Below are 22654 nucleotides of genomic sequence, written 5' to 3' on the forward strand. Positions count from 1 at the left end.
CCCTTCCACTACAAGTAACCCATCAGATGGAGACATAGCTTAGTGTTTCCATGTTTAAAAAAATAGTTTGTAACATCAGCAGCAGTAGCAACAGGAGGCACAGAAGCCACAAAAAAAGGTGTCACAAACTGCAGTAATGCAAGATCATTGCATCACACTAAAAACGACAATATTGCATAGTCTGCCCAATCTGCAGCTGGAGTGTAAAAATCATTGGAGATCCATGACTTGTTCTTCTTGATGAAAGTTAGTCGGTCTACACATTCAGGGGACAGCCAGATGTGCATATCGATCAAGACATCAACAGCAGCTCTGAAGACACATTATTTTTTTTAAATGTGGAGACTCCAAGTTGGGTCTCCATCTGGTGTGTTGCCTGTAGTAGAAGGGGTGTCAGAGGCCCATTATACTACTTCTACTCTGGGGAAATTGATTCCACTTTAGTGGTGCGTGACAATAATTTTTGGAAAAGCGGAGACTCCAAGTTGGTTCTCCATCTGGTGAGTGGCCTGTAGTGGAAGGGGTGTCAGAGTCCCATTAACCTATTTATATTCTGAGGAAATTAATGACACGTTAGTGGTGTGTGGCAATAATTTTTTTAAATGTTTGCACTCATGTGTTTTGCCTATAGCATTAGGGCTCTCAAACTGGCAGTCCTGCACTTATTTGCAGTCAACTACCTGTGTTACTACCGTATTTTTGGACCATAAGACACACTGGACTATAAGACGCACCCAGGTTTTAGTGGTGGAAAATAAGAAAAAAATATTTGAAGCAAAAAATGTGGTAAAATATTTAATAACATTAATAACATACTATTATATTTGGTGTTATTATATATAATAGTATGTTATTATGTTGGAAGCAGCAAGTAGAAGATGGTGCTGCGAGACCAGTGTGGTGTCTGTAAAGTACCATATGGAGACGCTGGAGGGTAAGTATAAGAATGGGGGCACAAGGCTTATATTTAAAGTACCACTCCAGCACTGAAAAATAACACTGGAGTGGTGCTTTAAGATTCAATGGGATAACTATAACTCCCAGCATGTCTTGAAGATCCTATGGCATGTTGGGGGTTATAGTTCACCACAGGTGTTGCAGAGTGCTTTTTTATGTGTTGTAATTACTAACCTTTTAATTAATTCTTACTTGTACAGGCAGTGCAGGTCCCGCAGCCAGCCAACCACGCTGTGGTGATGTAAAGAAGGGCTGAGCATCACATGACCCCACAGAGCGCTCCCTCTTATTGCCTCACCACAGGTCATGTAAGAGGAAGCTGTACTGTTTCTAGTGCAGTGTCTGCAAGACCTGTGATGGCATAATTAAGAGGGAGGGCTGTACCTTCATGTGATGCTCCAGCCCACCCTCTTCATAACCTCACCACAGGCCCTATACGGGAGCACTCAACATCAGCACAGCCCAGACTGTGCTGTCAGGTATGCAGCGATCTCTCCTGTGGTACCCTGCTCCTGCCGCCTCCTTCTCCACTGGACACATGATCTCCACAGCCACTATAGAAATCCTGCACTTGGGGTCCGCTGTTTAAGTGAAGGAATATGCATTTTCTGCTCCCCACCCACTGCTCGGCATTGACAGGTGGACAGGGAAGCGGCTAATGAATATTCCTTCACTTTAAGCATTGGTACCATGTGGTTTTCCCAGCACCGGATTCGTGCAGCCGCGACATTTTCCTGCCACCTGTGAGGGCGATCCCACTCCGCCGCTGCCCCCTCCCTACATGCTAAATTTGGTCCATAAGATGAAAAAAAAGTGCGCCTTATGGTCCAAAAAATACGGTATTCTTGCATTTTTCTAGCATTAGTGGTATACCAAGCTGATATTTGTGCCTCCTCAGTGTGGCTGCGCAGAAAAGCAGTTTGAGCTGTTGCATGAGGTATCAGGGCTCCCAGCACAGCAGGCTTTAACTGGTCCCTCACCCACCTCATCTTAAATTAAACTTAAATTCAAAGTTCTAAATGCAGGCTCAGACCCTGATACCTCATACATGACCCATGGCGACTGCTGTTGTGCCATTATAAAATTTCTACTGTGGGTGAATTGGTTAGTCAACAACCTGTGTTACTATCCTGAAATTTTTCTACCAATAGTATAGTCTATGAAACTGATGTTTGTGGCATGTGAGTGTGGCTGAGCAAAAATCCAGTTTGAGCTATTGCATGAGGTATCAAGGATCCCAGCAAAGAAGGCTTACACTGGTCCCTCATCCACCTCATCTTAATTTAAACTTAAATTAACCCTCCGTCAGGCGCAATACATCTGACAGGCACACAGTAATTAGTTTCACTTCTCTCTCCTTGCCCACTTATCAGAAAACCCCACCCATCCTAGTTATCTCCTGACTCTACAGGCTCTGTGAAACCTGATATCACAGTGACTCAGCAGACCTTCTAGTGAGCAGATATCAACACTTTGGCTTCTCAGGCACATTGCGCCTGATTTCTACCCAAATTGAAAGGTTAGTATTTTCTTTTTTTATTCATCACGATTGTGTATTTAGCTTGTTTTATGAAGGATTAATGCTAAGTTAGTGTACATAAGTACTGTTTTCTTAGACAAAAGGAGGGTGGCTTCTAAGGCACATTGCGCCCTAACACATACTCTTTCTCTCTTGCTTCAGATTTTCTGCTGCAATGGCCAGAAAACAGTATGATTCATCTAAACCCCTTCATTTAGAAGAAATGAAGATTTTTTGGTTAGAAGATGATGAGGAAGAACCAGCAGTAACTGAGGATTTAGAGGAATCTAGTGACATTTCATCTGAAGATGAGGTAGCAGAATGTAACACTGATTCTGGAACAGAGCAGGATGGTGATGACACTGATACAGAGGAAACAGACACAGATCTAGCTTATTATTTGGGCAAAGATAAAAATACAAAGTGGAACAAAAAGGCACCCAAGAACAAACAGCGCAGAGAATCCCACAATATTATTACACACCTTCCTGGAGTTATTGGAAGTGCTAGAAAAGCTAAAACTGCAGTGGAATGTTGGAGTAATCTAATTACAGATAGCATGTTGGAAACTATTGTTCGGTTCACTAACCAGTATATTGACACAATCAAAGAGCAATTCTCCAGAGAGAGGGACATCAAAAACACTGATGTGATTGAACTCAAGGCATTTATTGGCTTGTTATACCTAGCTGGTGCTTTCAGAGCAAATAGGCAAAGTTTGGAGGAGCTGTGGGGGACAGACGGTGATGGCATCGAAAAATTCAGCCTTGTGATGAATCTGAAACGATTCAAAGTCCTGATCCGTTGCCTCCGTTTCGATGATCGAAGTACCCGGACAGAACAAAAAGGTTATGACCGGCTTGCACCAATTCAGGACATATTTCAACAATTTATTATGAATTGTCAAAAAAGCTATTGCCCGGGGCAAAACCTCACTATTGATGAGATGCTTCCAGGTTTCCGTGGAAGATGTGATATTCGGCAATATATACCATCGAAGCCAAACAAATATGGAATTAAAATTTTTGCCATGGTTGATGCAAGGATGATGTACACTATGAACATGGAAGTTTATTGTGGAAGACAGCCACCAGGTCCTTTCAATGTGAGCAACAAGCCTAGTGATGTGGTAAAGAGAATTGCTGAGCCAATGTTTGGATCTGGTCGAAATATCACTGCTGACAGTGACAACTGGTTTACTGACTTTGATCTGATTGATTTTTTAAAAACGAAAAAGCTGTCATATGTGGGAAGTTGGAACTGTTAGAAAAAACAAAAGGCAGTTGCCGCCAGATTTTCTATATACAAAAGGCAAACAACAGTATAGCACTATGTTTGGGTTCAGTAATGGAAAGATTTTAGTTTCTTACATCCCACGCGAGAGGAAAAATGTGATTTTGGTCTCTTCATTACATAATGATTACACCATTGATCCAGAGTCTGGGGAGCTAAGGAAACCAGAAATCATAACTTTTTATAATGTGACCAAAAGCGGCGTTGACACTGCTGACCAAATGTGTGGCAATTTCAATGTAAGTCGAAATACCAAACGCTGGCCGATGGTAATCTTCTTTACAATGCTGAATGTGGGTGGCATCAACTCACAAGTAATTTACCTCGGTAATGAACTTAAACAAATGCGCAGAAGAATGTAACTAAAACAATTGGCTAATGAACTGGTGAGTGGAGAGCTAAGCCTAAGGCCGGCCTCACACTAGCGAGTTTTACGGATGTAAGAGCGCAGAAATTACGTCCGTAAAACTCGCAAAATAAACGGCACAATTATTCTCAATGGGGCTGCTCCTATTAGCCGTATATTACGGTTCAGTATTATACGGCTTTCTACGGCCGTACAAAATCGCAGCATGCTGCGTTTGTCAGCGTATTGCGCAAAAAAATCGCTAATGAAAGTCTATGGGGGCGAGAAAAATACGGATTCCACACGGACCTGCAGTGTGACTTGCGAGAAATACGCAGCGGTGTTAGTGAAAAGTCGGTAATTCAATTGCCGGCTTTTCATTTCTCCTGCACAAACCCGACAGGATATGAGACATGGTTTACATACAGTAAACCATCTCATATCCCCTTTTTTTTTTGCATATTCCACACTACTAATGTTAGTAGTGTGTATGTGCAAAATTTCAGCGCTGTAGCTGCTAAAATAAAGGGTTAAATGGCGGAAAAAATTGGCGTGGGCTCCCGCGCAATTTTCTCCGCCAGAATGGTAAAGCCAGTGACTGAGGGCAGATATTAATAGCCAGGAGAGGGTCCATGGTTATTGGCCCCCCCGTGGCTACAAACATCTGCCCCCAGCCACCCCAGAAAAGGCACATCTGGAAGATGCGCCTATTCTGGCACTTGGCCACTCTCTTCCCACTCCCTGTAGCGGTGGGATATGGGGTAATGAAGGGTTAATGTCACCTTGCTATTGGAAGGTGACATTAAGCCAGATTAATAATGGAGAGGCGTCAATTATGACACCTATCCATTATTAATCCAATTGTTGGAAAGGGTTAAAAAACACACACACACATGATTTAAAAGTATTTTAATGCAATAAACACAGCGGTTGTTGTAATAATTTATTGTTCTCTCAATCCATCAGGAACACCCTCGCTTGGAAAAATAATAAACGCACAAGATACATACCTTCTGGTGAACCGTCTCGTCCCACGAAGTAATCCATCTGAAGGGGTTAACTAATATTACAGGCACGAGCCCTGCTAAATGCAGCTGTGCTCCGTGCCTGTAATCCCCGGCGAATGAATGAAATGTAGGTCATTGACCTACATTTCCTTCAGTCGCGGTGAGGCGCCCTCTGGTGGATGTTCTCATGAACTGCAGCCTGTGAACTTTTTCCCACGCTCCAGGTCAGATGAGGACATCCACCAGGGGGCGCATCACCGCGACTGAAGGAAATGTAGGTCAATGACCTACATTTCATTCATTCGCCGGGGATTACAGGCACGGAGCACAGCTGCATTTAGCAGGGCTCGTGCCTGTAATATTAGTTAACCCCTTCAGATGGATTACTTCGTGGGACGAGACGGTTCACCAGAAGGTATGTATCTTGTGCGTTTATTATTTTTCCAAGCGAGGGTGTTCCTGATGGATTGAGAGAACAATAAATTATTACAACAACCGCTGTGTTTATTTCATTAAAATACTTTGAAATCATGTGTGTGTGTGTTTTTTAACCCTTTCCAACAATTGGATTAATAATGGATAGGTGTCATAATTGACGCCTCTCCATTATTAATCTGGCTTAATGTCACCTTCCAATAGCAAGGTGGCATTAACCCTTCATTACCCCATATCCCACCGCTACAGGGAGTGGGAAGAGAGTGGCCAAGTGCCAGAATAGGCGCATCTTCCAGATGTGCCTTTTCTGGGGTGGCTGGGGGCAGATGTTTTTAGCCACGGGGGGGCCAATAACCATGGACCCTCTCCTGGCTATTAATATCTGCCCTCAGTCACTGGCTTTACCATTCTGGCGGAGAAAATTGCGCGGGAGCCCACGCCAATTTTTTCCGCCATTTAACCCTTTATTTCAGCAGCTACAGCGCTGAAATTTTGCACATACACACTACTAACATTAGTAGTGTGGAATATGCAAAAGAAAGGGGGATATGAGATGGTTTACTGTATGTAAACCATGTCTCATATCCTGTCGGGTTTGTGCAGGAGAAATGAAAAGCCGGCAATTGAATTACCGGCTGTTCACAGATATCGCGCTGAATGAAATCTAAATACAGAATATATATATATGTGTCTCAATGACATATATATATATATATATATATATATATATATATATATATATATACTGTATATATGTTTTCCCGAACATTTGAGCACATAAATCCATTAGATGTCGGTTTTGCAAGCCTGCGCGAAAATCTCGCAGTACGGATGCCATACGGATTACATACGGAGGATGCCATGCGCAAAATACGCTGAAACACCCTGACTACGGATCAATATTTTGGGAACATTTCTCTGTATTACGGCCGTAGTACGGACGTATAATACGTGGCGTATTGTCTTACGCCCAGTGTGAGGCCGGCCTAAGAAGTACAAAGACGGTTGGAATGCCCCTTGCCCTGCAACACCGGTTGAAGAGATATCGTCCCACGGACGTTCCAGGACAAACACCGACTCTACCACCTTCTAAAAGATGCAGTTGTACTACCTGCTCATTTGTATCTGGTTTCAGAAGGCTTTCTAAATATGACTGCAAAATATGTAAAGAATCAATCTGCCTTTCCCATGCAACTTTCGTCTGCCAGCCTTGCTTTTCTAAGTGTACCTGTGCTGCTTCTGCTGCAATTGAAACCACTGAAGATGAGTAGAAAATAATTAAGTAACATCTAAGTGCAATATCCTTTAAGTTTTTTGCCATAATTTTATATTTAAGCAATAGTGAAGTAAAGATAACTGGAGCCTATTTGGCGGTACTACTGAAAAGTGGTACTTTTAGTTTTAATAAGTTTATGGTTAATAAATGTTTTTTTTTGCATCTGATTTGGTGTAATCTCTTTTAATACATTCTTATGAAGGTCACTGACTACTTCTATAGTCCTGAAATTGAAATATGTAGCTACTATAGGTGGTTTTCTGACCTGTGCTTGTCAGGCACATTGCGCCTGAACTGACGAGAATCTATATTGCGCCTGACGGAGGGCTAAAAACTATAAATGCTGGCACAGATTCTGACACCTCATGCATGGCCTATGACTGACTGCTGCTGTGCCATTCTAAAATTTCTACTGTGGGTGAATTGATGCCACTGTTCCTGTTGTATGGCTCTAATTTTTGGAATTGATTAGACTCCAAGGTGGGTCTCCTTCATGTACCTTGCCTGAATTTGGCAGGGCTCTGAGCTCGGTGAACATGTTTGGCGAACATTGGGACATTCACCGAACCGAACTGAACCTTGAAAGGTTCGCTCATGTCTAGTTAGAAGCACTTGTAAAGCTTTGTCAACATGTCATCCCATGAACTCAATGACAGTATAATACAGACACTGGCTAAAGAATAGTTACTATTTTTCTACCTGTCTTGTGGTGGCTTGCCTCCTCCAAGCTTCACTACTGTACTGTAAATATCCATGAGACTTGTTGGTTTATCAATTACAGTATTTGCAGGAAGAACACCCGGCCAACGTAGGATTCCTGGCACTCGTATCCCACCTTCCAGTCCTCCCATACCTTTACCACCTATGCGGTGTAGACCAGGGAACAATGTATGCATGGTTAGATAGCAGATGGATAAGTGGTGTATAAGCAAAAATTGCTTCATAGTGATGAAAAAAATATACAAGGGGTTGCCCACTATTTCGGACTAAGGACTATACAGTATATACAGTATTATCAGACAGGACATAGATAAATTCTAAGTTATTTATACATATTCATTACCAATTATAGAGAAAAGGAAGTGCCATATCGGAGATCAAAAGAATGTCCCATTTACAGTTCCTAGAAAGACGTATTTGCTTCCTCTTCCATGCCATTTCCATGTCCCTTCAGTCAATTTCCAAGTCACTTTTTGGATTACGATATAGTTCATCTAGAGTGTGGAGTCTAGGACAAGTACTCCAACCCAGTAGTATAAGGAATGGGCAAAGATCCCAAGAATAGATGTGTTGGCTTCTTGCTTATAATCACACTGTAACTAATATGTGGATTGGAAATTAGCAATAGGTTGGAATATTGCCAAGACTATCTGCTTCTCACCAAAAAAATACACATTGCAAGACTCTAGTACACTTTGACACACATTATTTGTATGTATAGTTAATAAGTAAAACAATGCGCAAGAAGAATAAAATCCTTCACTTTTATTACTGTAAAGGTCTTCTCTATAAAAATATATTACAGAGATAAATATGATTTACTTTATCTGATGTGACACTAGTCACTACCCATGGACAAGCCGCAAGGTGGTCAAGAGGTCCGAGGTCAAAAGCTAGCAGGGTACGTCATAGATAGAGGGGTAAGACAAAGGTGTAGTCAGGTCACAGTCCGGGATCAGAATTTCCAGAAGGTAGAGGATTACAACAAAAGGACTAGGCAAATGTAAGGTCCCAAACAAATCCAAGGTTGAGCCACAAAGATCAGAATTCAAGATTAGGGGCACTTAGCACACACACATACATCTTGAGTAAAGCTACAATTAGATGGCTAAACTGTCACTCAATACATTGACACCTCAGCACGCCCCAGCATCTGATTGGATGGCTGAGCTGCCAATTACCATACTTGTCATTCCTTCACAGAAATGCATGTAACCAGTTTTACTTATGCCTTTGTAACAACATTGAATTTAGTGTCCTGTGATAACTTAACCAACAGCACCTTCTGTTGATATGTTTTCTCATTGCGACCTATTTATTTCTGCCTCATTTGTTATCAATGCAGTCAAACTGTTGCTCCTTAGGCTTCCGTAGATTCCCATCAGCCTCTTCACTAGCCTTGTTCCTTCCTTTTGTGCAGCATCCATCTTGTCCCCTTGGAAGTTTACATGCTGATTGTCTCTCTAGATTTCAGCCCTTCTGGTCGCTCACCTCCACATAGAGCAGTCGGTGAGTTATTATGTTCCACTTGTTAGCGCTCACTGTATTGTATGATGCATCTGCTCTGTTCTTTATGATGTTTTATTGAACAGTCTCTTCAGCATTTATAGCGATCTCTGCCATTCACCATGTAATATATAATTATGTTGTGTGTGACCTGTACCATATGTAATGCTATGTACCTCAGATATGCTGCATACTTTGTACTAAGTACTTTGATTTTTCTTGCAGTTTTACACTGATCTGATCAATAAAAGTTGTAAACGGACCCTCTGCATCTATCTCAGGATAGAGTTAGGATAGAGTTTACCTGCCAACTCATTCTCCCTGAACAGAGTGAGGGTGCCAGAACAGTACTGACTAGAGATGGGCGAACCCGAACAGTAAAATATTGTGTCTGTATGGAATACCAACTGTTTGGGCATGGACACTGAACATGGACTTCACTGCTGATCAGAGAGCCGCAGCTCCCATGCTGCCTAATGAAAGCATGACCCCACAGCTGTGATCGGAGGTATAAAGATTACTTTCAGTCACTGGTGTCGGCTGACGGGACTACTGCTTCCATCAGTCTACGCCTGCTGCCACTAATGGCAGTGAGCAGGAGCGACTGATGGGAGTATTCATCAGCCGGCGCCTGTGCTGTAAATAAATAATTAAAAAAAACAGCCTGGGGTCCCCTGCATTTTTCATAACAAGCCAGACAAAACTGAGAGCTGGAGGCTGCATCCCTCAGCGGTCACCTTCAGAAAGGCTGGTTATCAAGTATAGAGGGTTCCCACACTTTATTTTAAACTATTTAAATAAATAATAAAAACCGACATTTTTGACAACCAGCCTAGCTAAAGCAGACAGCTGGAGGCTGGTATTCTCAGGTTGGTAAGAGGCCATGGATATTCCCCCCCAGCCAGAAAAGGCGTATCTTTTAAATGCGCCAATTCTGTCACTTTGCCTGGATTTTTCCACTTGCCCTGTAGCGGTGGCAAGTTGGGTTCATATTTGTGGGGTTGGTGTCACCTATAAGACATCTATCCATTACTAATCCTATAGTTGTATTGTTACTAAAGACACAGCCAAAATAAAGTCCTTTATTTGAAATTAAATAAAACGCACTTTTACTTTTTTTTTATTTAAAAATAGCAAACAGTTATACTCACCTAACACCCATTCCATTGAATCCCTCATCACCTGCAATAAATCAAAAAAGAAAAAAACAACAATATCCCTTACTTGGGATATTGTTGTGCTTTATTTTTGTTTTATTACAGTAGATGAGGGATTCAATGAAATGGGCGTTGACATGAGTAAGGTTTAATTTAGAATCATTAAAGGAGTCTGTGTCATTATTTCACATAAAAGACTTTACTCTGGCTGTGTGTTTATTTACAATTTAACTATAGGATTAATAATTGATATGTGTCTTATAGACATTTCTCCATTACTAATCCATTGGCTTGATGTCACCTGACAATACAAAGGTGACATCAGCAAGTTGGAAAAGCCAGACAAAGCGACAGACTTGGCGCATCTAATAGATGCGCCTTTTCTGGGTGGCTGCGGGCTGCTATATTTAGGCTGGATGGGCCAATATCCATGGTGCCTTAACAGCCTGAGAATACCAGCCTTCAGCTGTCTGCTTTAGCTTGGCTGGTTGTCAAAGGTGGAGGGACCCCACATCGGTTTTTTAAATTATTTATTTAATTAAAAAAGTGATGTGGGGACCCCTCTATTCTTCATAACCAGCCTTGCTAACACTGACAGCTGATGAGAGTATTGCCTGGCTAATTATAAAAAAACAGGGAACCCACATCCTTTTTTTAAAAATTATTTATTTATTTAAAGTCTCTCAGTGCAGTGCTGAGCTCAGAGAGTTCACCGCAGATCACTATGAGAAATTTCTCACAGTGAACTGCGGTGAACTCTCTGAGCTCAGCGCTGCACCATGAGACTTTCTCAGTGTGCTAGTGAGGATCTCACCAAGGTTACGGCAGTTCATCACAGCTGCGAATGCAGCCTCAGTGACCAGAGGTAACCTCAATAATGTCACCGTTAGTCACTGACGCTGGACTCTCAGCAGCTCATTCCTGAGTGGTTCTCAGCCTTGACCGTTGCATCTTGAAAACTGTGTATCCCCCAGACATGGAATACAACTTGTGGCAGAATGACAGACAAGTGAGGGATATTGTTGTTTTTTAATTTTTGTTTAGTCCCCATCCCAGTGCACGAGGGATTCAATGGAATGGACGTTAGGTGAGTATAACTGTGTTTGTTATTTTAATAATGGAAAAATGTGTTTTGTTTTGTTTCAAATAAAATACTTTATTCTGGCTGTGTCTTTATTTACAATACAACTATAGGATTAGTAATGAATAGAAGTCTTATAGATGCTTCTCCATTCCTAAACTGTGGGCTTAATGTCACCAGACAATACAAAGGTGACATTAACCACACAAATATGAACCCCACTTGCCACCGCTACATGGCAAGTGTGAAGAGTCGGGTAAAGTGCCAGAATTTCTGCATCTAATAGATGTGCCTTTTCTGGCCAGCTGTGGGCTGCTATTTTTAGGCTGGGTGGCAAATATCCATGACCCCTTATCAGCCTGAGAATACCAGCCCCTAATTTAAATAAAAAACAGCTTGGGGAGCCCTTTATTCTTGATAACCAGCCTTGCAGAAGCTGACAGCTGAGGGTTGCAGCCCCCAACTCTGAGTATTGCCTGGCTGGTTATCAAAAGTATAGGGGAACCCGCACTGTTTTTAAAAAAAATTATTTATTTACTGCGCAGGTTCCGGCTGACTATTACTCCCATCAGTCACCCAGTGACCGAAGGTAAACTTTATAACGCCGCTCACAGCTGTGTGCTCACACTGTCTTTTGACAGCGTGGGAACCTCATGGCTGTCTGGCGGGGATGATCTTACTGCCGATTAGAAATGGTGTTTGCCACGCTGTCATGCACATGGATGTTTGGCCCCCCATTCCAGTTCATGGGCATCCAGGTTCAAGTCCGGGTACTGTTCTGGTACCCGAACCCAAACATTTTGTACCTGTTCAGCTGAACCCACCTGTGGAGACATGGGGGGTCGACAGGCACCCCAGTCCATCAGCCAAAAACACATGGACCATGGATTTTCCCGCTAAGCGCCCGTTCTTCCTTTAATGTGGGCATAACGATATTCAGATAACACATGGTGAGGGTAAAACAATGTGGCAATACTTTATTGAACCACAAAACAGGCAGAAAACACGTAGAATAGTCCCAGCAAAATACCCCAAGATGGTGCACATTACAGAGTCTCAATCTTCCGCTGACTCACAAGGTGATAATAGCAGCTGTTACTTCAGAGCTTCCAGGGTCGACTACCCCATCTCTGGCATGCACACAGAGGAGGTAACGACAAGCATAGGAAGATAACAGTCCATTCAGTTGACCTGAAGATCACAACCTGGCTTCATCTTCCAGGGTTGACTACTCCACCTGTGGCACACACACCGAGAGGAGGTAACGACAAGCATAGGAAGATGACAGTCCATTCATGTACAAGGCCATTGTCATAATCCATATTTGGATTCGTGTCAGCTCTGGTTCAACTCTATTTTAAATGTTGCTTTCAGGACCATCAGGGGTTAATATTAGGTTCCCCCTGCTGGCAATCTGGTGTAACTGCAGTGCTGCTGGGTCAGCTGATGTGGTGGTGACCACTCCAACCATCCTTTAAATGCTCACGTGATGCATCAGCTGACTGTTGGTGATAGAGTTTCTCTATGGAGACCAGCCTTGCAGTGGCAGCTCTCTGGTGTCTGCTGTTTCTGGAGTTTGGAGTCCAGCATCTGTGTCATCTGCGGTGTGGAGCTTGGCAGCGGAGTTTGAAAGCTAAGTGTAGTGTTTTCTCCTCATCCCTTTCATGCTTGTCACTGTTCCCGTGTGATACTATCTGCAGTGGTGAGGCTAGCACTCCTTGCCGGTCAGTTAACTAGCCAGAGCAGTATGAGGTGCCAGTGGGGGATGAGATTTCTGACGGTGGCGGGGGGAAGGACCTGCTTAGGGCATTAGGGGAATGCAGGGTCAGGCACAGGTTTGAGCAAGAGGTGACCATTTCTTCATTTCCCTATTGATAGGGCCTTCCTCCCCTTTCCATTCCTTTATGTGCTTGTTGTGCCATCCACTACCGACATCCCGTGGGGTCATTATATATATTGTGACAGCCATGGAGCCAGGCAACCGTCAGGTCCCAATCCTGGCTTTCTTCAAACATAGCCACAGGTGCCAGGTGACCGAATGGTCCCAACCTGGGTTTCACAAACGTATCCATAGTTCAGTGATGGTCAATGGTGCAGATTTGTATTCTTTCAACCGGGGCTTAAGTCCCATAAACTGGCATCCTGTAGTACAATAAATCTGTGTCCCTTGTGATGGAGCTGTGCTGTCTCTGGTCCTTTTGATATCTGAATGTTTCTCTGGCTCTCTCTATCTTTCCGAGAGGCATATCAATTCTTTTTATGTTTAACAATGAACACATACATTCAAAACTCAACATACAGATCACAGTCTATTCTTTCTTGCTTGCTAAAAATAGTCGACTGGTTATTAAAGATACAATGCTGTGTCTCCACACAGCCAGACTCGAACATACAGGTGTCCGCTCATCTTCCATACTGACTGCTCAGCACGCCCTTGCTCTAGACTGGAACTGTCATTCACGGCATCCCGACACGCTAACAGGAGGATTTGTGACATCTGATTGCAACAATATTACTAAAAGATACCATATGTCAGTTGGCATCATGCAATATAACATAAGACTAAATGAGAATTTTTCATATTCACAATATACAACGTTTACAAAAAGATGTTCATTCGGGTTTCATTATTTACCTCTATAAATGCCATTACTGCCTTTAAGGTGAGGACTTCCCGCCATTCCTTCCAAATATGCACCATGATCAGAAGAAAAGTAAGTTAATGTGTTGTTTATTAATCCTCCTTGATCAATGGACTCAAGGATTTGCCCTATGTGGATAAAAAAAATGAAATCTTCAATTTTTTTTCCTTGTCATATTTTACCCATTTACTGTATACTTTAAGGAATAAAAACACAAGAAGAAAAATGAAAATTAAATACATACATTTACAATCATAATAAAATCGCTCCAAAAGACCATTTTGTTTTTTAAAAAAACAACCTCCTATATACATCCGATTTCATGAGTAATTTTTCCAGTTTCACTACATATTATGCATACAAGCCTTTTTCTTTGAAAAGACCATTAGAGCACCACATTTTGATGCAGTTTTGGATGGTTGTCTAAGAGAGGTTTCAATATATACAGTGGGTACAGAAAGTATTCAGACCCCTTTAAATTTTTCACTCTTCGTTTCATTGCAGCCATTTAATAAATTCAAAAAAATTTATTTTTTCACATTAATGTACCTTCTGCACCTCATCTTCACTGGAAAAAACAGAAATGTAGAAATATTTGCAAATTTATTAAAAAAACCAAAACTGAAATATCACATGGTCATAAGTATTGAGACCCTTTGATCAGACACTCATATTTAAGTCACATGCTGTCTATTTCCTTGTGATCCTCCTTGAGATGGCTCTACTCCTTCATTGGAGTCCAGCTGTGCTTAATTAAACTGATAGGACTTGAATTGGAAAGCCACACACCTGTCTATATAAGACTTCACAGCTCACAGTGCATGTCAGACCAAATGAAAATCATGTGGTCAAAGGAACTGGCCAAGATGCTCAGAGACAGAATTGTGGCAAGGCACCAATCTGGCCAAGAGCACAGTGGCCTCCATAATCCTTAAATGAAAGAATTTTGGGACCACCAGAAATCTTACTAAACCTGGCTGTCCAGCCAACCTGAGCAATTGTGGGAGAAGAGCCTAGATGAGAGAGGTAAAGAAGAACCCCAAGATCACTGTGGCTGAGCTCCAGAGATGCAGTAAGGAGATGGGAGAAAGTTCCACAAAGTCAACTATCACTGCAGCCCTCCTCCAGTCGGGCCTTTGTGGTAGAGTGACCCGACGGAAGCCTCTCCTCAGTGCAAGACATATGAAAGCCCACATAGAGTTTGCTAAAAAAACACATGAAGAACTCCCAGACTATGAGAAATAAGATGCTCTGGTCTGATGAGACAAAGATAGACCTTTTTGGTGATAATTCTAAGTGGTATGTGTGGAGAAAACCAGGCTCATCACCAGCGCAATACAATCCCAACAGCGAAATATGGTGGTGGCAGCATCATGCTATGGGGGTATTTTTCAGCTGCAGGGATAGGACGACTGATTGTCATTGAAAGAAACATGAATACGGCCAGGTTCAGAGATATAATGGATGAAAATCTCTTCCAGAGTGCTCTGGACCTCAGACTTGGCCGAAGATTCACCTTCCAACAAGACAATGACCATAAGCACACAGATAAAATAACAAAGGAGTGGCTTCAGAACAACTCTGTGACCATTATTTACTGTCCCAGCCAGAGCCCTGACCTAAAGCCAATTAAGCATCTCTGGAGAGACCTGAAAATGGCTTTCCACCAATGTTCACCATCCAACCTGACGGGACTGGAAAAGATCTGCAAGGAAGATGGTCAGAGGATCCCCAAATCCAGGTGTACTTGTTGCTTCATTCCCAAGAAGACTCATGGCTGTACTAGCTCAAAAGAGTGCTTCTACTCAATACTGAGCAAAGGGTCTGAATACTTATGACCATTTGATATTTCAGTTTTTCTTTTTTCATAAATTTGCAAAAATTACTACATTTCTGTTTTTTTTCAGTCAAGATGGAGTGCAGAGTGTACATTAATGAGAAAAAAATGAACTATTTTGAATTTACCAAATGCCTGCAATGAAACAGAGTGAAAAACTTAAAGGGGTATGACTACTTTTCGTACCCACTGTATATAAAATGTAAGGCATCTGTAGCATCGTACGCAGTGAAGAGGCAGTGACCCACAAAGTTCAAACACAAAAGTCTCTTTAATGTGTTATCTTCACACAGAAAAGGTTCAAGTTCACACAAATGCATTTAACTTCAGTGCATATAACTTCAGTGTATATTATCAATGTTCAGTTCACACCAGTTCATAGCACGACATAGCATATGGCTTTTAGATTGCAGTCCCTAAACATGCCAGACCTCTCCTTGTCCAGTATTCATGGGGCGACCGCACACCATATTAAAGTCTCCATACACAGCCTCATATATTGCAGACACTACACTCGCCAGTCCTCCTCTGACTAGTTCCCGTGGGTGTCTTGCATCACTGTATCACAGTCTCTCTACTCACACAGCCGTACACAGCCCAGGATATCCTCAGGATAGCAGCTGGACCCCATTTTCACCTGTTTGTAATCGTTACCCATGCTAGTCCTCTTTGAGGCACAGGACATCCACCTATTGGCACAGGACTGTCCACCTCGGACTCTTTTGGGCACAGGACATCCACCTTTGGGCACAGGACTGTCCACATCCAGGACGAGTACCATGGACGACTTGCATCGCTGTATATGCTGCGGGTGCCAGGCTATTCAGCTGCCCTGGATGCTGGCTCTGCTGGCCTTTGCCTCCATGTACTCAGCCATCGCTCTGCAGGCCTCTGCTCTGCACACCAGCACACACCAGACTGACACTGACAGACTTCAATACATGAAGCTGCTGGTGAGGATGTAGCTTTTCCTTTACCCCACCCCTCTGACACTGCTGCCACCTATAGAACACCTTTGGGTTTTGGGCGGCAGTGCCAGAGGGGTCAGGAAAAGAGCTATGCGCCCAAGTTCCTGCATCTAAATGCATCCTTCCAGAACTCACTCAAACTGTTGTTAGAGCAAATCACTGCTGGATTCAACCTAATGAACAACAGTTTGCTTGAGTTGAGCACTAGTGATGAGCGAGTATACCTGTTGCTCGGGTTTTCCCGTGCACACTCGGGTGATCTCTGAGTAGTTATTGTTCGTAGATTAAGTTGTCATCGCGGCAGTTGAATGATTTACAGATATTAGCCAGGCTGAGTACATGTGGGGGTTGCCTGGTTGCTAGGGAATCCCCACATGTAATCAAGCTGGCTAATAGCTGTAAATCATTCAACTGCAGCGATGAAAACTTAATCTCCGAACACTAACAAATACTTGGAGATCACCTGAGCAACGAGTACACTCGCTCATCACTATTGAGCACATTTCTGGATAGGATGCATTTAGATGCAAGTAAATTGCCAAATCACTAATTTTTCCAGGCAGTAGTTGAGCACATAGACAAGATATCTCCTGACCAGCAGATGCGTGTAATGCAAGCCTGCTAGTTTGCTCTAGTGCAGGTTAACTCCCAAGCCCCTAACTGCAGGGCTTTTAACACACAAACCTGTGGCCTTCAGCCACATGGAAAACCAGAATGGGAATCCGTGACTCCCATGCACACCTATGGACTTCATCCGTCTCCATGCACACCCTGGGGAGAACACACAGCGACCCCTACCTGTGACACGAGTCACTGCCTCATATTGCAATCACAGCTACACCTGCGACTGCCATGCACACCTATGGCCTTCATATGCCTCTGTGCGCATTCAGGGGAGCACAAGCAGCGCCCCCTAGCTGTAACAGGGGTCACTGCCTCACAAATAATACACATGACTCAGAGCTGTCCTATTTTCAACATCATAGCTTTTTACACCATCAATATATTTACCCAGTGAAATGCAAACAAGTATTTTCTGAGGTTTCTAATATAAGGCCCCTTTCACACATCAGTTTTTTTTTCCATCAGTTGCAATCTGTCGAATTTTGAAAAAAACTGATCTGGCGACTGATGCTGCCAGATCAGTTATTTTCTCATAGACTTGTATTAGCATTGGAATGCGATGGATGGCCTCACGTTTCATCCGTCATTCGCTGGATCCATTGAAAATTGTTTGTCTGGCAGCCGGAGATGATGGACAAAGTAATGTTTTCTGTCTCCGGCACAAAATCGGACAGCGACAGATCCGTCAAATGACTGAATCTGGTGCCGGATTCTGTTGTTTTGAACTGCGCATGCTTCATCTCCAACACATACAAATGGCATTGGTGGCCCAGAGGTTTCAGGAAGCGGTCTTGGTGGTGGAAATTGGAAGGTGTTTCCATATAAATGATGCCCCATTACAGACACTTTAAAAACTTGAGAATCATTGGAGCGGCCATAGGCCCCAATATCAACCGCTATAGGCCCCAATATCAACCGCTATAAACTTGTATTGTGTATCTGCAATGGCTATGAGCACGGTGGATAAATATTTCTTGAAGTTGAAATATTCAGATCCAGATGCAGCAGGTTTCACGATACGAATATGTTTCCCACCCACTGCACCCAAGGAATTGGGAAACTGACAAATTTTTGGGAAGCTTTTGGCATTGTCCAGCCAACTTTCTGTTGTGGGATGTGGGATAAATTCTTCATGTAAACAGTCCCACAATGCACCGCAGGTGTGCTTAACAATCCCTGATATGGTGGAAATCCCAAGTCTGAATTGAAAATGTATTGATGAAAGGGATTTGTCATTTGCAAGGAATCTGTGAAAAAAGGCAAGGCAATAATTAATACAAAATACCAGCAACAACATTACAGTTATAAGTCAGCTTTAACAGTAGGAGACATAATAAAAATGGCTTACCGAAGAGTCCCCACCTAACGCTCTGTTGGTGAAATGGAAAAGCGGCAATATGTGTCACTTCTATGGATGAGGTATCCAATCCGTTCAACTAAAAAATCAAAGTTCTCTGCTTTCATACGAACATAGCTGAAAATCTTCTCAGGGTTTCCTCTTAACTCCAAGTATAATGTTGAATACACCCCACGTGTCATTCTCTGTGCTCTGATTGGGTGGATCAAAAAGTGACGTTGGCGCAGATGCATGCGCTGTCTTTCTTGCTCCTTCTCAAGAAGAAGTCGTTTCCAAACGATTTGTCTCAAAAGTGAAATCCACATAAATCTTCAAAATGTTTGCCTTCACGCCTTCCATCTTTGCCACTTGCTCTACAACTTGTCAAAGATGGCCTGTAGAAACACTGTATATATAGGTTTTCGGAATGTATACCAGAAAAATGGGATTCAGATCTGCACCTATGAAGCCATTAACTTCAATGAGTCAAATGGAGTCCAAAATATGAAACTTTGGACTTAGTTTGACCTCCTTTCTGTTAGTAAGGCAGTAAGAAATGAGGTATCACTTTCTTCAAAATAGATTGAACACATTGTCAATAATACAAGAAATCCACAAAAGAAAAAATGCCACAAAGTAGAAAAATAAAAAAAGCCTACATCCCTGTTTGAGTTATTATAGGGTCAAGACATAATATTATGTATGCCAGGAAATAAAGTATTTTTATATTTTTTTTTACCATCCAGATGGACGAGGTCTAATTTTTTCCTTCATTTCGGTGGTGCCTGTCTTTTATGTTGGATAAAATAGTGTACTAGAATACAATATTGTCTTCCAAAAAAAAGGACAAATTGCAATTTAACCCTTTAATGTGCTGTCATCTCCTGTGTGTGGTCACTGCCTATGATGTGGGCTCAGTATTTGAAAAGCGGGATGTGTTACACAGCCAGCATCTCCCTCTAACAGCAGCAAATATAGCAGTTAACACCTAAATGCCCTTGTCAGTCTTTGACAGGGGCATTTAAAGTGCACAGTCCAGGGTTTACACTATTTAATATGCCCATCGGTGCATTTTTTAATCAATTTCAGGGTGCCAAGGGGTCACCAAGGCAATAACCCCATATCTGCCAAGACGGTACTACTGTGAAGAATGTTATTTTTATATTATGCTGCAATACTATAGTATTGCACATAGAACCAGTGACCCTGTGATCGTAAGTTCTAGTCCCATTAAGTGAGTAAAAAATATTGTTAAAGTTTGTTTTTCAGGTATAAACAAATATAAAAATATAATAATGTGAATTACAATTTCTCCATTACAAATAAAAAAAATGTGTGAAATTGCTGAATGTGTAAAAGTGTGATCTATCAAAATATACTAAATATTGAAACTGCAACACCAAGAAGGAAAAGTCGTGAAATAATGGAAGTCACGGGATCAGTAGACATTATAATGATATTTAAATGATAGTAAATGCAAAGAAATGCAAAGTGAAGTAAATGCAAAGATAAATTCAGTATTGAGTATGTGCATCATGTGCAGAAATACACACACACATGCATCAGCTGCTATCAATAAAGTTGATAATGACTGTCGAGGAATGTTCTACCTTGCTGAATGCACTTGGGCATGCAAATCTTCAAAATTTGCTGCTGGCAGCTCTCTTTGCAATAGCCGACCAATGATGTCCCAGATGTGCTCAATGGGAGATAATTTTAGAGATACTGCAGGACATGGTAGTGTGTTTCTGCCATGAAGGCAGCTCACACTCACAGTAGCACATGCAACATGCATTTCTGGAATGTTGCTTTGTTGACAAATGTCTCCTGTGACACTTTGGAGATGTAGTCCTACCATTGCTTGGACAAGCAATCTAATGCTGAGTTGTTAGAGTACCTGGAGTGAAGACTAGAGATGACAATGTATTATGCTACCTCACAATCCTGAGAGTAAAAATGGTGTGACATTCCTTTTTGAAGACCTCTTCATGGAGTTGCGCACAGTCTCCAGAACAACCTCTGGTTATCATTGCATCCAATACAAAATAAGGAATAATTGCTGAAGAGAACAGACCTCCATTTTCTTCTGCATCCTGATAGCTTTTGATAGCTGTGGTGCGAGGTCAATGGCACAACTGCAGCTGAACATCTGGCTCAGAGCCCAATGTTGTGGAAACACATTCTGTTGGATTTTCTATACACAGCTTGGATTATTTCCAATTTTGCTTGCTGTAGAGAATGGATCACTGTTCTTCTAATCGGGTGATCTGTCCATGAAAAGGTTCTCCTCTGTGCACCTCTTGTTATCATTTCAGTTTGTAGTTGTCCTTCCAAACAATGGAACAAGCAATGTTGAACAGTGCTAACATCTTGGTCAATGTGCATTGTGATCTGCCAGAGTCTCACAGTTTAGCCATTCTGTACCTTTCAGTTTGTGTCACGTGACAATAGCTTGCATAAGTCAAATAGATTTTGATTGTTTTGAAGATTTTAGCGACAACCTGCTACTTCCTCAATTTGCATACCGGTACGACTTGTCCTTCTTGGCATTGCAATTTTAATGTTGAGAAGTGCATACAATTAATTAACTCAATCAATAAGCATCAAAGAGAAAAGAAATCAAAATGCCAGAATTGGTTTTTTTTTAACTCTGCATCTCTGAAAAAAAATCCCACAAAAAGCCATCAAAACATTGTATGTACTGTAATATAGTGACACAAATGAAATATATACTATATAAAGATGTTTTTCCATTATTTCAATGAACAAATAAAGAGTATAAAAGTTTGGTATCAGCATAATTTTACTAACCTGCAGAATTCTTTTAAGTGATTTTATTGCATAATGTTAAAACTATAGCAAAACAGCAATTGAAGTTTTGTTTGCCATTTCACCACAATTTTTTTTCCCTATTTTCCACTTCACAGAATGGTAAAATGAATAGTGTAATTCAAACAAAAATCAAGCCTTCATATGGCAATGTCAACAAAAATATAAAAAAAAAATGGCTCTTGGAAGGAGAGGAGGAAAAATGAAGCACACAAATTGAAAATTGCCCTGTTGGGAAGGTTTTTTTTTTAATTCTAAAAGCTAGTTTTATTAAATTTTATTTTCCAATTATTATGTATATTGAAAAAATCTTGAAATCTTTCAATTTTCACACTAGTCACTAAACTTTAGGAAAGCTGGTCAGCTCAAAAATCAGTATTTGTTATATCAATATGCCTTATGGCGCAAGATCACCTAAAAGGACTTAAAGAGTCAGCATGATTTTGCAAAGTAAAGACATGGCTGTAACAGTGCTGTAATTCAGATTACATTGATACATTTGGTGAAAAAATCCGCTTTGTGGTTCTTCTTTAACCCCTTAAAGACCGCCGATACGCCTTTTAGCTGCGGTAGTTAAGGGTACTTAAACCACAGCGGCACGGTGCTGTGGAAAAAGTGCATAGCATCTCCCCAAAAGTCGGATTTTCTCTGGGGTCTTGGCTGCCGGGGTTAGCCAAGACTCCAGAGAACATGATTCGGGTCGGTTTTTACCGCCCCCAAGTTGTGATCGCAGCAAAAAAAGCAGGATTTGCCATTTAATTTCTCTATCTTCTGATGTGATCGCACATCAGAGGACAGAGAAATAGGGTCCCTGATCGCCCCCGATATTTACCAGTGTATCCCGGTGTCCCTGGGTCCTCCTGCTTCCTCCTACAGCTGCTGGCCTCTTTTTCCGGTCAGAAAATGGCGGGCGCATGCGCTGTGTGCCCTCCGAGATCTGCGATCCGGCACTTGGCAACAATAGGAGGATTTTTCCTTTTGGTTCATTTTGGTCACTGTGATAGACCCTATCACAGTGATCAAAATAAAAAAAATAGTAAATGAACCCCTCCTTTATCACCCCCTTAGTTAGGGAAAAATAATAAAATAAAGAAAATATATGTATTTCCATTTTCCCATTT

General features: G+C 41.8%; 1 protein-coding gene across 5 annotated transcripts in view; it reads right to left on the reverse strand.

Annotated features, from left to right (window-relative positions):
- The window catches only part of LOC143815482 (arylsulfatase H-like), a 134039-nt gene that overhangs the window by 41832 nt on the left and 69553 nt on the right, over positions 1-22654 (reverse strand). For all 5 annotated transcript variants that reach the window (XM_077294714.1, XM_077294711.1, XM_077294710.1 and 2 more), the window contains 2 exons: positions 13933-14067; positions 7533-7695 (listed from right to left, as the gene is read on the reverse strand). In XM_077294714.1, coding sequence (XP_077150829.1) covers positions 7533-7695; positions 13933-14067 — 298 coding nt within the window. The remainder of the gene's footprint in view (positions 1-7532; positions 7696-13932; positions 14068-22654) is intronic.

Source organism: Ranitomeya variabilis, chromosome 3 (assembly GCF_051348905.1).
Source record: "Ranitomeya variabilis isolate aRanVar5 chromosome 3, aRanVar5.hap1, whole genome shotgun sequence".
Lineage (NCBI taxonomy): Eukaryota > Metazoa > Chordata > Amphibia > Anura > Dendrobatidae > Ranitomeya > Ranitomeya variabilis.